The sequence below is a fragment of the Nerophis ophidion genome, linkage group LG27, assembly GCF_033978795.1.
Source record: "Nerophis ophidion isolate RoL-2023_Sa linkage group LG27, RoL_Noph_v1.0, whole genome shotgun sequence".
Classification (NCBI taxonomy): Eukaryota; Metazoa; Chordata; class Actinopteri; order Syngnathiformes; family Syngnathidae; genus Nerophis; species Nerophis ophidion.
In genome coordinates, this window is record NC_084637.1 from 11,238,464 (window position 1) to 11,258,038 (window position 19,575).

General features: G+C 40.7%; 2 protein-coding genes across 6 annotated transcripts in view; one reads left to right on the forward strand and one right to left on the reverse strand.

Moving 5' to 3' along the window:
• Positions 1–14,837, forward strand: part of LOC133544129 (protein unc-80 homolog) — a 93,664-nt gene extending 78,827 nt beyond the window's left edge. For both annotated transcript variants that reach the window (XM_061889204.1, XM_061889205.1), the window contains 6 exons: positions 1,657–1,713; positions 2,410–2,491; positions 6,345–6,450; positions 6,698–6,718; positions 14,017–14,222; positions 14,299–14,837. In XM_061889204.1, the coding sequence (XP_061745188.1) occupies positions 1,657–1,713; positions 2,410–2,491; positions 6,345–6,450; positions 6,698–6,718; positions 14,017–14,222; positions 14,299–14,736 (910 nt within the window). In that variant the 3' untranslated portion in view covers positions 14,737–14,837. The remainder of the gene's footprint in view (positions 1–1,656; positions 1,714–2,409; positions 2,492–6,344; positions 6,451–6,697; positions 6,719–14,016; positions 14,223–14,298) is intronic.
• A 4,077-nt stretch (positions 14,838–18,914) lies between these two features.
• nfkbiz (nuclear factor of kappa light polypeptide gene enhancer in B-cells inhibitor, zeta) overlaps positions 18,915–19,575 on the reverse strand; it is a 39,487-nt gene continuing 38,826 nt past the window's right edge. For all 4 annotated transcript variants that reach the window (XR_009804661.1, XR_009804659.1, XR_009804660.1 and 1 more), the window contains one exon: positions 18,915–19,575. This exon is cut by the window's right edge and continues 2,371 nt beyond it. The gene's annotated coding sequence lies outside the window, so the exon portion shown is untranslated.

The window sequence follows — 19,575 nt, forward strand, 5'->3', positions numbered from 1 at the left end:
TGTTATTTTCCGTTTTCTCGACTGTTTTCCGTACCTTGGAGACATCATGCCTCGTCGGTGTGTAACAACACGATCAGGGACAGATTCAAGTTGATTTACATGGAGTGTGCATCGATTAGCACGGCATGCTAATCGATGCTAACATGCTATTTAGGTTAGCTGTATGTACTGTATGTACGGCAATGCTACGACAAACATGGCACAGAGAAACGTGTGGATATCCTGCGACACTCAAAGCAGATGCATTTCCAACGATAGTCAGCGAAATCACAAAGGTGAGTTTTGTTGATGTTATCGACTTATGTGCTAATCAGACATATTTTGTTGCGACATGACTGCCAGTTAATCGATGCTAACATGCTATTTAGGCTAGCTGTATGTATATTTGTAACTATATTTGCATTTAGCCTTTCCCTCCACCCACATTTAATGCCAAACAAACACTTACCAATCGACGGATTTAAGTTGCTCTAGTGGTCTGGTCAAAAGATGCAATCGTTGGTTAGAAGGCGATCGCCGAATAGCTTCTACAGCTATTCGCTCAATAGCTTCAGTTTCTTCTTCAATTTCGTTTTCGCTATCTGCCTCCACACTCCAACCATCCGTTTCAATACATGCCTAATCTGTTGAATCGCTTAAGCCGCTGAAATCCGAGTCTGAATCCGAGCTAATGTTTCTATATCTTGCTGTGCTATCCGCCATGTTGTTTGTATTGGCATCACTAGATGACGTCACAGGAAAATGGACGGTGGATTTACAGATAGCGAAAATCAGGCACTTTAAAGCCTTTTTTCGGGATATTCCATGATGGGTAAAATCAAAAAACAAAAACTTCGAAAAATAAAGTAAGCCCCTGGGAACTGATTTTTATTGGTTTTAACCCTTCTGAAATTGTGATAATGTTCCCCTTTAATGATAATGCAATAATGTTTAACACATATAGAGTCCTTTCTTTCATGAACACAAGAATATAAGTTGGAGTATTACCTGATTCGGATGACTTGCATTGATTGGAATCCGACAGAAGTTCGGATAACGTCGGCATTTTCAAATGGAGGAGAACAAAAGTCCTCCTTTCTGTCCAATACCACATGAAAGTGGTTGGTTTTTGGCATCTTATTTGTCCAGCTTCCATATTCGTTTTCATACACTTTACAAGAAATCCATTAGCTCCGTAGCTTGCTAGCTTGTTCACGCCAGCTTTCTGAGACTCTTATTTTGTTAGCGCAGGCAAGAGGAAGCATTGCTTTTATTGTGAAGATAGGAACTGTGCAGTCGGTCTTTAGAGTTTTGACAGCAGGTACGGCGCAAATGTGTTGAAATAAAAAGTGTTTCTCGCCTTCCTGTCTATCACTTTTTCTTAATAATGAGCTCGCAGCAGCCAGTGTCATCTCACAAGACCCTCAGGTGTCGTGAATGTCAATCAAGTGACGAAAGTGACGTGTTGGTGAAGATTGATAATCGCAAATTTTTAGGTCTATTTTTTTAAATGCCTGGCTGGCGATCGACTAACACACCGTCCGCGATCGCCCGGTAGCTCGCGATCGACGTAATGGGCACCCCTGGGTTAGCATGTTTGAAGCGCTGCAGCTATAGTCCTCCACCAGGAGGGGATGCGGGTCTCTACTTAACGCCGTAAACTCTGCCCCTCCTTAGTGAACCCAATGTGCTAGATGAGTCCCAAGGCCTTCTGCAGGAGAGTAACCTCTCTAGGTACAGTGGTTCCCCCAGTCTTTGTGTGTGTGTCCGATGCATCCGTCCAGCAGTGGGAGTATCACCTGAGGACAACCCTCCTCTATTGGCTGCGTCTCCGTTTGATCACTCATCTACATACAGTCCAGTCACCTTGGCCTCCCACTTACCTCTCTCTCCCTCTCTGTGGGTACAGTGTGCATTTGTGTCTGTCCCCTCCCTCACTTCGCCCCTGAGCTACGCACTGACCCTCATCTTCTCAGCTCATCAGCTGCGCTATTCTAACCAGGCCTCTGAAATGGTTGAGGGTCCTCTGGGTCAGCGGGCTCTGTTCTTTTTCTGTTAGCTGTGGGTTGTTCGAGCCTCCATCGGTGCCATGGTGTCACATTGTTTACATGTCTATCAGGCTTCCTGCTGATCAAATTGGGCGTCCGACTCTGGATACCAATCTGTGGGGGGCACGGGGGGCAACTGTGGTAGCAATCCTCAGATGTAATCTTTTTGTTCATTCAATGACAAAAAAGCTAAATTCATAATATCCAGGTAAAGTGCAAATAAGGTTGCTACTCCAGCCTCCCCCCATCCCCTGTTGTGTTTGAGTCATAGCAGCGCTGTTACTGCTCTGTGATTGGTTGTCTTGTTTGTTGTTTAGTGAGTCCGTCGTCTGTCACACACATGCGTTTATTTTGTGTGTGTGTGTGTGCTCACGTTTGTCAGGGTGGCCAGTGTGCAGAGTGAACCCGGGCAGCAGAACCTACTCATTCAACCCCCGCTGGGGAGGAAGCGGGGCCTCCGACAGGTAATGACCTCAATTTAAGTTTTAAATGTTGTAAACCTGAATCTAATTAGGGCAACATTTACACAAAAAAGAACAAACATGTAAGAAAAAGAAACAAGTGTGGCAAACAATACACATTTTCGATAGAATATACGCTCCAGCCCTTGTAGGTAGGTCTTTTTTGATTGATTAATTGATTGATACTTTTATTAGTATATTGCACAGTTCAGTACATATTCTGTACAATTGACCACTAAATGGTAACACCCGAATAAGTTTTTCAACTTAAGTCGGGGTCCACGTTAATCAATTCATGGTACAAATATATACCATCATCATAATACAGTAATCACACAGGTTAATCATCATAGTATATACATTGAATTATGTGTGTATGCCCAATTGTCTTGCGTGTGATGATGTAATGTTTTTTAAACTGAGGCCGATCTGCAAAAGTTCGACTCCAGGTGTCGTTGAGGAGGGAGGGAGGTCAAAACCGTCTATCATTGAGGTTTCCTTGGGTTTGTTTTCAGAACAGCCTGGTCCTGTTTCCACAGCATCAAGGCCGTTCGAGGGAGTCAAATCGTAGATTAAGATGTTTGTTTTCCGCGAGCCGACAAAGCAATGACTTGTCTCTTCTTTTCGTCCATGCTGGGTGCTCTCAAATTCAAGCGTCGAGAGTCCAGCTGATCATATCCATGCCTGAAGTTTAGATTTGAGGACAGCGCAACGAAAGAGGCTTCAAAAAAGTTCAGACAAGACAAAAACAAATAGAGCGGAAAAAAAGGCGACCGCCCTCTCCAGAGGCAAGACAGAAAGTTTCCCAAAGTGTTTAACAAAGCCAGCCCCCGGCATAAACACTCTAGGTATTTAAGGCAGGTGTGTCCAACATCTTTTCATTGTTATTGCTGGGCCGATTGTAACAGTGAATAATGTTTGAATTTGCATGCATTTGATTATAATTTTTTTACATACAGGGTAAAAAAAATATAGATTTTAGAGTAAAAAGCTCAAACACAACTCTGTCACCAGATTTTTACTGTACAGCATTACAGTAAATGGAAAAAAAAACTAGCAGATCAGTAGCCAGAACATGTACCGTTATAAAAAGCAGGGTTAGTGTTTTCCATTTACAGTCATATTCTGTAATAAAAAACACCGTAAATTGTATCGGAAATTCTATTGTCATTTTTACAATTTGATGGATAACTTGCTTTGAAATCATAAGTAAAGCAGATATTTAAGTATTTATTTTTAGTGTAACAAAACAATTATTATGATTATGGTGGAATATTTAATAATATTAAAGTTTAAAAAGGTATAAAATTTGATAACGTACATATATTTTTTTCTGTTGAAATGGAAAGAACGGATACATTTATTAAGAAAAGATCAAATACTTTACTGAAGCATGTTACTTAAATATAAAACTACTTTATGTGGCGGGCCTAGAGTTTGACACGTGTAGTTTAAGGCCACGGCCACTAGGGGGGTCACATGATCGTGGCAAAAATCATCACAGTGGTTGTCGTGATCTAAAAGTGTTTGCTTTTTCTACTTTGATGGTCTGAATGACTTCATGGATGCAGCTTTACTTTATTTCTGCTTAACTTCTACTCAGTAGTCAGTCAACATGTCTTATGTGGTTTTGGTTTGGTATAGCAGCATAGCGACCGCTTATACTCAAAAACTCCTAAGACATAATTGCTAATTTAGTATCGCTTCGAATGTCGTCACCATGGCAGACTTAGGGCGGTATTTTTATACCGTAATAATTAAGTTTATATTGTAGTTGAACATTTTACATAAAGATATAGGTTCTGATGTACCAAGGCCCAAATACATGAGTGCAAACTATAAAAATGGGTGTACTGTATGTAGACGTGTTGCGTTGGATCTACTAAAACTGCTTGTACAATTGATAACTGGTTCAGACCGCCTTATTTAAATGAAGTTTTTGCGGCATTCACAATGGAAACACTCATTTACCGCACATGCTCCTGCCTGTGGCATTTTGGTATGTTTTCAAACATGCAGTCGACATCGATGTACTACTTTTTATGGGCATTTACAAGCATCCTGCAGTGCATCTACAAAATAACTCACTTTTTAGCGCGCTGAAGGTGTGCACGAGGGACATGCTGACACTTTGTGTGAGTCTGCCCTGGATTGTTCCAGATACAAGAAAATACATATTGCAAGAAGTTAATTTCATTAATGGAAAAAGAAACGTCTTTAAAAAAAAAAAAAAACACTAGCAAAAACCGAAACGCTTAAATTATATTTTTTTCAATCTGCCCCTTAAAGGGGTCATTATGATATTTTGTGATCTACACAAAAAATGGCATACTAAACAGAACTCTTAATATCCCAGATAAAATCAGGGTGGTTCTAATAAGTTTAAAAAAAAAAAAAAAAGTTTCCTCTGCGGATCATTACTCACATCCAGTGAGGAAGAAGCAGCTGTTGGAGCGTGCACACACACACCATGGCGAAAAGGTGCTTGACAATGGTTTTCAATTGTAAAATGTTACATTTTGTGTTAGTAAAACTCCATGTGGCATGATTTTCACGCAACCAAGACAAAAAGGCGTCATGACAAATTCCGCTTCTCTAGTAACGAGCCCGCCGTAAAGGCCTACTGAAATGAGATTTTCTTATTCAAACGGGGATAGCAGGTCCATTCTATGTGTCATACTTGATAATTTTGCGATTTTGCCATATTTTTGCTGAAAGGATTTAGTAGAGAACATCGACGATAAAGTTCGCAACTTTTGGTCGCTCATGAAAAAGCCTTGCCTGTACCGGAAGTAGAAGCCAATGTGCGTGTGACGTCACCGGTGTGAGGGCTCCTCACATTGATTACAATCATGGCCACTAGCAGCGCGAGGTATTCTGATCGAGAAAACGACGATTTCCCCATTAATTGGAGCGAGGATGAAAGATTTGTGGATGAGGATAGTGAGAGTGAAGGACTACAAGATTAAAAAAAAAACGAGCGACTGGGAGCGATTCAGATGTTATTAGACAAATTTACTAGGATAATTCTGGAAAATCCCTTGTCTGATTATTGTGTTACTAGTGTTTTAGTGAGATTATAAAGTCATACCTGAAAGTCGGAGGGGTGTGGTGACCGCCAGTGTCTCTGAGTGAAGCCATGGAGGAGCCAAGAAAGTTGCAGCTGCCTCTTTGACAGCTGCAGGAAGAACGACACAAGCGCCACTCATGTTTACAGTAAGAGCCAACTTATTACTACAATTTTCTCACTGAAACCTGCCGGTTGACATGTGGTAGAGAAACATGTTCGCTTGACCGCTCTGTTCCATTATAAAGCTTCACAACAAACAAAGAAACACCGGCTGTGTTTGTGTTGCTACAGCCGGCCGAAATACACCGCTTTCCACTAAATGCATTCTTCTTTGTAGTCTCCATTATTAATTGAACAAATCGCAAAAGATTCACCAACACAGATGTCCAGAATACCGTGTAGTTATGGGATTAAATCGGACGACTTTTAGCCGTGAGTGTTGCTGGGATAAAATGTCCGCTACAACCAATAACGTCACAAGCACGCGTCAACATAAGCGTCATCATTCCGCGACGTTTTCAACAGGACACTTAGCGGGAAATTTAAAATTGCAATTTAGTAAACTAAACCGGCCGTGTTGGCATGTGTTGCAATGTGAATATTTCATCATTGATATATAAACTATCAGACTGCGTGGTCGGTAGTAGTGGGTTTCAGTAGGCCTTTAATTCCAGACTTTTGCCTAACCTACAGATGGGGTGTTGTCCAATATTGTTAAGCACCTAAGCAGTCACCTGAGTGTCGTACAGCAGCTTTTAACTGTTTTCTTTTCATGTTGTTATGCAGCTGCGGCGCCCCCTCTTGTCCATCCCAAAGAACGAACCTCGTAGTCGTTCAGGAGCACGACTCTCCACGACGCGCAGGAGCATCCAACCCAAGAACAAACCACTGGGTAACGTTTCTGTGCTCCACTGAAAAGATCAAACTATTATTGCACTTGAGGGAGGCGCCAAAACGCACCAATTATGAACATATACGCACAAAGTGTGTGTGTTTGTGTGTGAGAAACTTGACCTGACCCGTGACCCCTTCCACTGTCACCCCCCCCAAATCTTTGTTCCAATGTTTGTCGTACCGCCTGACACCAAACTGAAACTTCTCACTCTGTTCTGTCTCACACCTTTTGTTTCAAAATAAAGAAACTTTATTGGACTGTGAAGGTGAGACACACACCTTACCCCTCCCCCCTATCCACCCCGCAATGCCCCCCCATCTGCAACCTCACCCAGTAGGGCGCTCTGCATGTCTGTCTTGCACACCCCCACCCCCAGAGTCGTGTATGGCCAACTCGGTTTCAGGCCTTTTTCTACGCGTAAAAATGCGCTGTTGTGCAACACGAGGCTGATAATTGTGGAATGCTTTTACATCGCTTTCCCCATAAATTGGAAAGAAGACAGGTATAGGAAGTGAGAGGTCAGGAACGACACGAGAGAGCCACCAATTACAGCATCTTGTGTGAGGTAAATACACAGAGGTGGGTAGTAACGCGTAACTTTTGGGATAAATTCTACTTATAAAAGTAGTTTTAATGCAACATGCTTTTACTTTTACGTGAGTATATTTATAGAGAAGAAACGCTACTTTTACTACGCTCCATTTATCTACATTCAGATCACTACTCGCTACTGATTTTTATCGATCAGTTAATGCATGCTTTGTTTGTTTGGGTTCGTCAGACAGACCTTCAAAGTAGGATCCATCACATGCCTGCGTTTCACCAATCAAATGCAGTCACTGGCGACGTTTGACTCCGTTTCACCAATCAAACAGAGCCAGGCGGTCACATGATTAACTGCACACTTTTTTTTTTCTAAACCTTTATTTATAAATTTCAAAATTTTCAAACAGTTAAATAACAATCAAAGTAAGTACAAAAACAGTATAAAAAACGTACAAAACAGCGCAAGGGGGTTGTAAATTCAAAGCAACTAAAATAGAATGCAAAAAATATATATGTATAAACTAAACAAAGTGCAAAGCCATAGGCTCACTCAATCTCAGTAAATAACTTAAATGTGGAACACAGAATCATCGTTTTAACAGCTTTTTGGTTGTTCGAGGTAGGGAGTGTTTTAATGTAGAGTTCAAAATCTTTTTTAAAGGCCCAAAAAACAGGTCGGGTATTGAGAAACTTACATTTATGAATATAAAACTTAGCCAATAGTATAATAAGTTTGCAAAGGTAAAACTCATTTAAAAAAATGTTTCAATACAGTGTAAAACCAAATAAATATTATTTAATATATATTATTGTTTTAGTTGCTTAAGAGATATTTCTGGCTGTGAATTTGTTCATTGCTATTTTTATGTTTTTGTGAATTACTTGTTGCCGTCATCCTTAAACGAACAGGTTACTCATCAGTTACTCAGTACTTGAGTAGTTTTTTCACAACAAACTTTTTACTTTAACTCAAGTAAATATTGGGGTGACTACTCCTTACTTTTACTTAAGTAATAAATCTCTAAAGTAACAGTACTCTTACTTGAGTTCAATTTCTGGCTACTCTACCTACCTCTGTAAATACACATCTGTGTTTTGTTCAGGAGAGAACACACAGAAACTAAGACAAAGAATAACAGAAGAAATGAATAAATTTAAGAGATGGTTTAATAAAATGAATCTCAGTAAAACAAAACAAAAATGCAATTCGGTAGCAGCAGAAGAGAAAGTCACACACGTAGAAATAAATGGACATTAAATTAGTAAAATAAAAAAGCATTTTGTGTGTAATAAGAGATGAGAAAATTAACTTAAAATTTCATATGAATACATACAACATAAAGTGGCAAGAAATATGTCGCTAAAGAATAAAGCAAAATATGTGCTGGACCAAAGTTCACTCCATAGTCTCTACTGCTCGCCAGTGTTACCATGTCTGAGTCATTGTGCAGAAATATGGGGAAATAAGTACAAAAGTACACTTATTCACTTAGTTTGTTCCAAAAAGAAAGATGAGTTATAATAATACATAATGAGTGCTACATACAGTGGTTACACATACATTGGAGGCAGACCACACCACAGTTGACATACTTCAAACAAAAGTTACAATATGTCTGTGATTATTGGTCCAAAACTAATGAAGATTTTAGCAAAATGAGGGTCATAAATTAGTTTTGCTGTGTATTTTTGGTAAGTTTATTGCGCCGTCGGGTGCATGTTAGTGTGCCTACTGGTCACGAAACACTGCAGGAATGTAGCAGCCGAGTGTCACATCCATCCATCCATTTTCTACCGCTTATTCCCTTTTGGGGTCACGGGGGGCGCTGGCGCCTATCTCAGCTACAATCGGGCGGAAGGCGGGGTACACCCTGGACAAGTCGCCACCTAATCGCAGGGCCAACACAGATAGACAACATTCACACTCACATTCACACACTAGGGCCAATTTTTTAGTGTTGCCAATCAACCTATCCCCAGGTGCATGTCTTTGGAAGTGGGAGGAAGCCGGAGTACCTGGAGGGAACCCACGCATTCACGGGGAGAACATGCAAACTCCACACAGAAAGATTCCGAGCCTGGATTTGAACCCAGGATTGCAGGACCTTCGTATTGTCACATACGGCCGCAAAATTATGCTTTGACGAAATAAAAACATGTTTGTTTGTACGTTAATGAACTGGAGTATGTTTAAAACTATAACTAGGTCTGGGCGATATGGCCTTTTTTTAATATCTCGATATTTTTAGGCCATATCATGATACGTGATATATATATCTCGATATTTTGCCTTAGCCTTGAATGAGCACAGTAGTATGATGATTCTATTTGTCTACATTAAAATATTCTTATTTATATTGCATTAATATATGTTCATTTTAAACTTTCAAGCAGAGAAGGAAATCACAACTAAGTCAATTGACATAAAACTGTATTTATTAAACAGTTATTAAGCAGTTGCACAAACATTCATGTCATTTCTAAAACAGAAAGTGCAAGATTGTCAGAGACAATTTAAGTGTCAAATAAAAATTAGCTGCATTATAGGAAATCAAATAGTGTTTGTCCTCCGCTATGTGGTATGTTACTACGGACGTTATTAAATTCTGTTTGCCTCAGCATTTTGTGGGTGTGGCACTGAACGGAGATGTTGACATGCGGAGTTATCACTCTTCATTCTCTAGCAGGTGACTTTTCAAATGATGCGACATATTAGCAGTAATGCTACTTTTTGTAGCAACCCTTTTGCCCCACACTAGACAAATTTCGGTTGTCTGTTCGACATATTCCCACTTGAAGTCAAACCACCGCCAGGACCCGGTGCTGTTTTTCTTGGGAATTAATTCTTCCTTCATTCGCACCTTCTTTCTCTCGTATTACCACTCGCACGGCTCCGCTAGCATCACAGCTAACCTAACCCATGCTTCTACCTCTCTGCTCCGCGAGGGCGTATACGTATGTGACGTATGTAAGAAGGTGCGCTTGCTGTCTCTGAGAAGGAGAGAAAGGAAGGAGCGAGAAGAGCCTGTAGTGTAATGCCAGCAGCTAAAGGCAACTGTGTGAGAACGTATACTCGAATATCACGATAGTCATTTTCTATATCGCACAGAGAAAAACCCGCCATATATATCATGTATATTGATATATCGCCCAGCCCTATTTATAACCCTATTATTTTTGTTTATTTTGTTATAAAACAACATCAATTGCATGCATCCTGGCACAGCCGCACACGTCCTTGGTAGCAAACAGGGCGCCTGTTGTTAAGTTGGCCACACTCTCTATACCAGTGTTTTCCAACCACTGTGTGCCGTGGGAGATGATCAAATTTCACCTATTTGGGTTAAAAATATTTTTTTCAAACGAGTAATTATATTCTGCAAATTATGTGTTGTTGTTGAGTGTCGGTGTTGTCTAGAGCTCAGCAGAGTAACCATGTAATACAGTTGAGACTGGGAGAGACAGGAAAAGAGAAAATAGAGGGAAAGAGCAAAACAGACAAAAACAATATACAAATTCTAAAATAAAACAATTCAAATACGTTTCTGGTGTATCTCAGTTTGAAAAAATTTTTACATAAAATAAATCATTATCTTGTACAGATATCAACTTGATGAGCAATTCTGTAAATGACTGGTGGGGCTACCACAGATTTTGAGTGTTTTTTTTTAAGTGGTTCTGTTCTTATACTTTTCCTATGTGTCTGGTGGGGATGTTGTAAGGTCCTGATAACTTCTACATCCTTCTACATTTATTACATATACCGTATTTCCTTGAATAGCCGCCGGGGCGCTAAATAATTTAACACCTCTTCTCACTCCTGCGCTTATTCAAAACATGCGGTAAAAGTAAGCAGGCGCTAATCATTTTAAAACCTCTTCTCACCCCTGCGCATACGAATGGCTTGCAGTAAAAGATTGTGATTAAAAAAAAAAAGTCTAAAAAATTATTCAGCGTCCACGGCCCGGTGGTTGGGGACAACTGCTCTACAGCATGTCATCGCGCCCACTTTTACACCATGCTGTCTGCATGCCGGCCAGACGCATGCATTTCGCTGCTTCCCATACGAGATTGCAATGCATACTTGCTCAACAGTCATACCTTTTACACTGATGTTTGTGATGTAGGCAGCTTTAAAACTCTTGCTGGTGTGCGCCACACTCAGTGAACCCACACCAAACACATTTCTGGAGAGCATTATAAACGCAGCATAGGGATTACCCATAATGCCGTGCATCTGTGATTCTTGGCTATATTATACACACGCCCCCAACCTCGCCCACCTCAACCAACGCATGGGTGCTATCGGGTGTATGGTGTAGCCAGGAATTGTGGATGCATTGCATTCTGGGTAGGTGTTGTGTTGCGTTTGTGGTGTGTTGCAGGGCCGATGTTCGCCAGAAGTGTGTTTGTCATCATTTAATGTGTGGCGCGTATTGGTAGGAGTGTTGAAGTTGTTTTATATCACAACCATTAGTGTGATCTGTATGGCTGTGGAACAAGACCCCTGGTTTACACATAGTAAAAGCGAAAAAAAAACCTTCTCTGCCATTTTGAAAAAGATGACAGGGGATGCGTCACTCGCGACGTTGCAAATTTGACCCAGTGGCAAAAGTAAGCATTTGCTAATTAATTTGTGGAGCGAGCTTGACCCGGCAGTAATTCAAGGCAGGCGCTTATCACGTGCCCGGCGGCTATTCAAGAAAAAAACGGTATTACATTTTGATTCAGCACATATGTTCTGCCCATGCTGCCACATTGGGAAACTGGTGAAAGACAGCCAGTCAGTTAGCAGCTCCTATTTGGTTCTCCCCCTCCCCCATTTTATGTCAAGGTGTTTTGAGTGAAGTGGCTCAGCATATCCCCTCCTGTGGTCCCCCAGTGATTGCCCCGTTTACATAACAAAAGGAAGGTTCACAGGGGGCCTTTCAGCCGATCGGCTGGCCTCTAGGTTTTATAGGTAGAGAAAAAAATCCTGGGCTTTTTAGTGTTAGTCATATCCAGGGGCGTAGCCAGACATATTTCACTGGGGCACGTGCCCCACTGTTGATCTGCAGTGCCCCAGTAAAAATTTCACCAATAAAAAAAAAACGCTTCAGAGTTTTAAGTCTACATAACATAGACAACAGCGCACATACTACTTAGGATGGTAATTGATTGCTACTGTATTCACTTCACTAACAATGAGCACATGGCTAATTAATATGGTAATTTATTCACGTGTGGATCAAGACTTGGTTGAGAGAGAGAGAGAGGGGTTGCGAATCACTGCGTGAGGTAGGTAATGTTAGCCAACAACAATTTGTTAATTACATTATTTTGATTTTGATTTGACTCAAACTGTAACTCCTAGATGGATTTAAGAAAGTTATTCGCCCGCAGCAGAGAAGAAGCAGCAGGAATGAGAGATGTAAGTGAAGTCCTAGCTAGCTCGGCAACATCATTGTCTTAAGTTGATGCTAAGTTAGCTAACGTTATTCCTTGTATCAAGACAAACATATTCATTTACTGTACGAGCTGTCGGGGGAATTTTCAATGAATATGAAACATAATGTTGGTTATTGTCTGCTGGTTCTGCATCAATGATGATTTGGAGTAAGCATGTGTGAGTTGAGTGCTTCTCAAATGGTTTATCTTGAGGAAGAAAAACATTTTTCCATATCAAGTCGTGAGCCAATTTTTAAATCATTCAAGTTTATTTCACAGAAAAATAGTAGACTTGTCTTGTTAATCGGTGCGACTTTGACTAAAATAATCTTGTTTTGTCACCAGAAAAATGGCTACAGCTAAAGCATCTGGTTTTGTTTCCAGAAAAAATAGTAACATTTCTGTATTTGTTTTCAGAACGATGGCTAACAATATCAGGTTTTGTTGCCCCATTTAGATTTTTTTAAAATATATTTCCATGTCTGTCCTGAGTCCTCCTCCAACTTGTTAGTCGATTTGCCTTTTGCTAAAATACTCACTAATAGTCACTAAAAAAAGGCTAAAATAATCTGGTTTTGTTGCAACAATTTGATTTTTTTCTCCCTAAACTTTTTTTTTTCAAGCACACATCTGACTGCGACTCACTGAAAATGACACACAATCCACTTTTATGTCACGACCCAGCAGTTGGGAACCACTGTTCAACTGTATAACAGTTACTGTAATATTTCCATGTCTGTCCAGAGTGATTGACCACTTTCCAAAAATGAAAAGGAGACGTTACAGTTTACTTCTCAGAAAATGATTCCCTGAACAGACACACAACAGTTGTTCATTTATTCTACTACTGTGGCTTTATTGTTTTGTGTATATTTTATAGTTTTGTGTATTTGAAATAGGATTACCCACATTGCCATAAATGGAAATTAAATAATATGTAGGGGTGCTTTATTTTTTGTTTTTCTTTTGTAGATGTTAAATTTGCAGATGATTACTGCAATATATATTTCAAAAAGATTAATTGCTCTTCCTTTTTGCTTTTACCAGTAGCAATTTAGAAGTCTGGAGTAAAAAAGTGCACAAGTAGGTCAAATGCATTAGTTAATCTCAGGTGGTTAATCAAAGATCCATACAACATAATCTGATATGATTTCATAGTTTAAAGCACTATTTATGTATTTTTTATGATAAGTAAGTGCTAAAAATGTTTTTGCTTGCGCGCTTTGCACGCTCACATGAATTATTTGTGCCCCAGGTGTGCCCCAGTACAGTATTAGGTCTAGTGACGCCCCTGGTCATATCTAATAATTGCGAAAACTTTTTACTGTCAACTGAGTTTCGTTTTTTAATGATTTCTGCTGGTGGTGTGCCTGCAGATTTTTTTCAACTCAAAAAATGTGCCTTGGCTCAAAAAAGGTTGAAAGACACTAGGCTATACACCACTCTGACCACCCCAGCCCCTTTTGAGCCCCCGCTTCCCTCCCAGCCCCTGCCTCCCTTACTGGTGCTGACATGTTAGACGTGTGCACTTGTTGTTAGTGTCCATGTTTGACCCTGTGTGTGTCTGTGTGTGCGTGTGTGTGTCCGCAGCAGCGCAAGGCGACCAGAAGAGGTCGGTCACCTTTACGGAGACGCAAGGCCAGCAAGCGTCTGCGGTAGCCGGCAAGCTTTTGACCCCCGCAGAAGGTCTGATGGAGGCCAGGAAGTGCAGTCCCGTCTCGGTCAAGCTGCCCACCCTGGAAGTGCCGTCATCAGCCGGCGTCACCTCTGACCTGCACAGCCCCGCTAAAACACAGGTGACGCCCTGATGACGACAACGTAGGACACACCTGCGTCTTCGCTGGTGTGTGACGACTGTGTCTTCCCCCGCAGGCACTTCCTGCTAAGAGTATCAAGGAGAAACGGGAGCAGTGGGGTCTCCGCAGCAGCCTGTCCCCACCCCCGTCCCTCTCACGCACCTCCACCCCGACGCCGCCGTCTCGCACCTGCTCCCCGCTCCCCCTCTCGCGAGCCTGCTCGCCTCTGTCCCGCACTTCCTCGCCTCTTCCTCTGCCGGTGCTGGGCACGCTGCCAACCTCGGCCCCGCTCATTCCTTTGCCGCCGCCCAGGATCAGAGAGAGCCCCGGCGACGCGGACACCACCACGCTGCTTCCACGCAGCGACACGCTGCTGCAGCTCAGCGAAGACGACGGCACGGAGAACCCCCTCCTCACCCCGCTCCTGTCCGCTCCCTCGCCGCAGCGCTCACCTCGCCGACTGCCCTTCCCCCTCTCCCCAGTTGACCTGGACTTGGATGAGTCTCACGTATAATCTCTTTAATGTACAGAAATACAGTGGGGCAAAAAAGTATTTAGTCAGCCACTGATTGTGCAAGTTCTCCCACTTAAAATGATGACAGAGGTCTGTAATTTTCATCATAGGTACACTTCAACTGTGAGAGACAGAATGTGGAAAAAAAATCCAGGAATTCACATTGTAGGAATTTTAAATAATTTATTCGTAAATTGTGGTGGAAAATAAGTATTTGGTCAACCATTCAAATCTCTCACTGATGGAAGGAGGTTTTGGCTGAAAATCTCACGATACATGGCCCCATTCATTCTTTCCTTAACACGGATCAATCGTCCTGTCCCCTTAGCAGAAAAACAGCCCCAAAGCATGATGTTTCCACCCCCATGCTTCACAGTAGGTACGGTGTTCTTGGGATGCAACTCAGTATTCTTCCTCCAAACACGACGAGTTGAGTTTATACCAAAAAGTTGTATCTGACCACATGACATTCTCCCAATCCTCTGCTTTATCATCCATGTATCCATTTTGGTATAAACTCAACTTGTTGTGTTTGGAGGAAGAATACTGAGTTGCATCCCAAGAACACCATACCTACTGTGAAGCATGGGGGTGGAAACATCATGCTTTGGGGCTGTTTTTCTGCTAAGGGGACAGGACGATTGATCCGTGTTAAGGAAAGAATGAATGGGGCCATGTATCATGAGATTTTAAGCCAAAACCTCCTTCCATCAGTGAGAGATTTGAATGGTTGACCAAATACTTATTTTCCACCACAATTTACAAAGAAATTCTTTAAAATTCCTACAATGTGAATTCTTGGATTTTTTTTCACATTCTGTCTCTCACAGTTGAAGTGTACCTATGATGAAAATTACAGACCTCTGTCATCATTTTAAGTGGGAGAACTTGCACAATCGGTGGCTGACTAAATACTGTATATACAGTATAGAGTTGAATGTATATTTTAGCAGGGATTGAATATAGAAATAATAGAAATATTTATGAGTAAATGCTAATACACAGAAGATGCTGTAATATGCAATTATTCCTCAGCCATGATTTTGTGTGTGGTCGTGTAGTTACTTAGTTGTGTCGCAATGCAGTAAATCAATTACCTCGTCGCTTATTCCATGCCTTAAAGACGTTCTGTTCTAATTTATTGACACAATGCCATATATGGTTTTAGATTGTTTACATTTGTCTTTGACTTGTCCAGGGTGTGCCCCGCCTTCCGCCCGAATGTAGCTGAGATGGGCTCCAACACATCCCGCGACCCCGAAAGGGACAAGCGGTAGAAAATGGATGGATGGATGGACGTTTGTCTTTGGTGAAATACTGTAAGAAAAGATGAGGAGGTGCCATGTAAGCAGCCGACACACTGTGAGTGTTCGTCCATGTTCTATTCCTCTGTAACGCCAAAACGAGTATTAATGCATTCCTGTTCTGCTTGCTTAAGGCGATATTTGTACGTTAAATGTGACCTTCTCAGACATAAAGAAGATGATTGAGGATTTTTGTCCCCTTTTTTACTTTGTACGCGTTGTAGTGAATTTGTTCTCTTTTTTTAATACTTGCTTTTATAATTGAATATAATTTTTATTTAAGACTCTCAAAACATTTTAACGCGTGCAATTAACCACCAAAAATTATCGTGTTAATCCTGTATGTCACACATATTAATCAGGCAATTTAAAGGCCTACAGTAATGAGATTTTCTTATTTAAACGGGGATAGCAGGTCCATTGTATGTGTCATACTTGATCACTTCGAGATATTGCCATATTTTTGCTGAAAGGATTTAGTAGAGAACATCGACGATAAAGTTCGCAACTTTTGGTCGCTAATAAAAAAGCCTTGCCTGTACCGGAAGTAGCAGACAATGTGTGCGTGACGTCACGGGTTGTAGGGCTCGTCACATCCTCACATTGTTTACAATCATAGCCACCAGCAGCAAGAGCGATTCAGACCGAGAAAGCGACGATTTCCCCATTAATTTGAGCGAGGATGAAAGATTCGTGGATGAGGAAAGTTAGAGTGAAGCACTAGGAAGAAAAAAAAAAGAGAGGGCAGTGAGAGCGATTCAGATGTTGTTAGACACATTTACTAGGATAATTCTGGAAAATCCCTTATCTGATTATTGTGTTACTATTGTTTTAGTGAGATTATAAAGTCATACCGGGATGTCGGAGGGGTGTGTTGACCACCAGTGTCTCTGATGGAAGCCATGGAGGAGCCAAGAAAGTCGCAGCTGCCTTTTTGACAGCTGCTGCAGGAGGACGCAAGCTACGCTGATGTCTCCGGTAAGAGTCGACTTATTACCACAATTTTCTCACCGAAACCTGCCGGTTGACATGTGGTCAGGAAAAATGTTCGCTTGACCTCTCTGTTCCATACTAAAGCTTCACAACAAACACCGGCTGTGTTTTGGTTGCTAAAGGCAGCTGCAATCCACCGCTTTCCTCCAACAGCCTTCTTCGTCATAGTCTCCATTATTAATTGAACAAATTGCAAAAGATTCAGCAACACAGATGTCCAGAATACTGTGTAATTATGCGATTAAATCAGACGACTTTTAGCCGTGAGTGGTGCTGTAATAAAATGTCCGCTCCAACCAATAACGTCACAAGCACGCGTCATCAAACCGCGACATTTTAGCATGATACTTCCGGGCGAAATTTAAAATTGTAATTTAGTAAACCAACCCGGCCGTATTGGCATGTGTTGCAATGTTAATATTTCATCATTGATATATAAACTATCAGACTGCGTGGTCGGTAGTAGTGGGTTTCAGTAGGCCTTTAATACTTGCTTTTATATTTGATCATCAGTTTTTATTTAGGGCTCTCAAAACAACGTAAGCATGTGATTAACCACCAAAAATTATCGCGTTAATCCTGTATGTTCACACAGATTAATCAGGCAATTAAATTTGATTGTACATGTTTCCACTGGTGTGCTCACTGGCAAATTCCAATCCAAAATACACCCTGACTGGACTTTAGATCATTTGAGCAAATTAACGACGTGCATTCAAGTAAAACAATTTGTTTTAAAGTTCCTGGATGATAATAAAAATGCTTGGTTTTTATAAGGTAAAATAAATTATGCAGGAGACTAATAACTTGTGATTAATCACAATAATCCAAATTCAAAAGTGATTTTCCAGGTTGCAAACACTGAATTTTAGAGGAAAAAAATATATTTTACATATATTTGGCCCTGCGATGAGGTGGTGACTTGTCCAGGGTGTACCCCGCCTTCCGCCCGATTGTAGCTGAGATAGGCGCCAGCGCCCCCCGCGACCCCGTAAGGGACAAGCGGTAGAAAATGGATGGATGGACATATATTAACCGCACCAGTTGAAACATGTACAATCAAATTATATTGCCTAATGAATCTGTGTTTATAGATGGTTAATGCGATCATTTTTGGTGTAAATATTTATTTCCATACCTTAATTGTTTTCAAACGGTGCCTGTCACACGGCAGTAAGACGGCTGATCAAACAGAAGTCCTCACCCACTAGCTGCGGAAGTTAGTTCTCCAATCAGCTAAACCAGTGGTTCTTAACCTCGTTGGAGGTACCAAACCCCACCAGTTTCATAAGCACATTCACCGAACTCTTTAGTGAAAAATAAAATGTGTTTTTTTCAAATTCAAGCCAAAGTTATATGTTTTCGGTAAGACTTTAGTATGGGAAACATATTCTAAGTAACAAAGACTTAAGTTGGAGTTTTTTGGACACTAGGGGAACATATTCCAAGTAACAAAGACTTAATTTAGAGTTATTTGGTTAGGTTTAGGGCCAGGGTTATAATAAATCCATAAGGCATTAATAAGTATTTAATAATTACTAGTTAGGAGCCAGTATGTTACTAATTTGCATGTTAATAAGCAACTAATTAATGGTGAATGTTCCCCATACTAAAGTGTCACCATGTATTTTTACTGGTGCACAAAATGAACATCACCTTGTTCAAAGAACAAAACCAAAACAGTGCATGAACTCAAAACAAATGACACACCTGCAAATCAGTGTGACTTCCGCTGTTGCCGTATCTGTAATACGCCAATAGGGAGAAGTTTTTATTTACACGAGGAGTCGTGTGTGTCTTGACCTCCGCCGAACCCCTAAACCCGACTCACCGAAGCCATGTTAGGAACCACTAAGCTAAACAGACTCAGTAACTCCACTCTGACATTTTGGTGAATTTATGAAACTGAAACAGCACAAAAAGAATGTCAATGATACTAACTTAGTATATTTGCTAATGCTAGCTTGATTGAAATAGCACATACAAATATGCATTAAATCACATCACACATGGGATGGTTTAGTAAGTATGAATTGTTTTAGTTATATTGTAAAACTTACAAACGTTGAGTGGAATTATGAAATATGCGTCATTTCAAGTAGTAACGCAATGGATGGTCCAAAAGATGTAACATAAAACAAACAATACACATTTTCAGTGTCTCTGAAATGGTAGTACAAACTCACCTCAACCAACACCACTGCTGACAGTTTTTTTGATAGTGTGTGAATTGAGTCATACAGCATAAGTATCAAATAATGTACAAACTATATAAAGACAGGAAAAAAATACCGTGAACCCTGTTTATGTTGACCCAACCAAAATCCTTCCTTTGTGCATATTTTTAATTTTATTGTGTTTTCGTATTATATTTTATACTCTTTCCTATCAGAGCTGCTGCAGTAAGTTCATTGTGTGTCTTGACGACTGAGTTTGCACAAATCTTTTGGTGGTGAACAAGCTCCAAAAAGACTGCTGTATTTATTTTATTTTTTTGGTAGAATCCATGTAAATAATGCCATGCTTTAATTTGGAAGCTGGC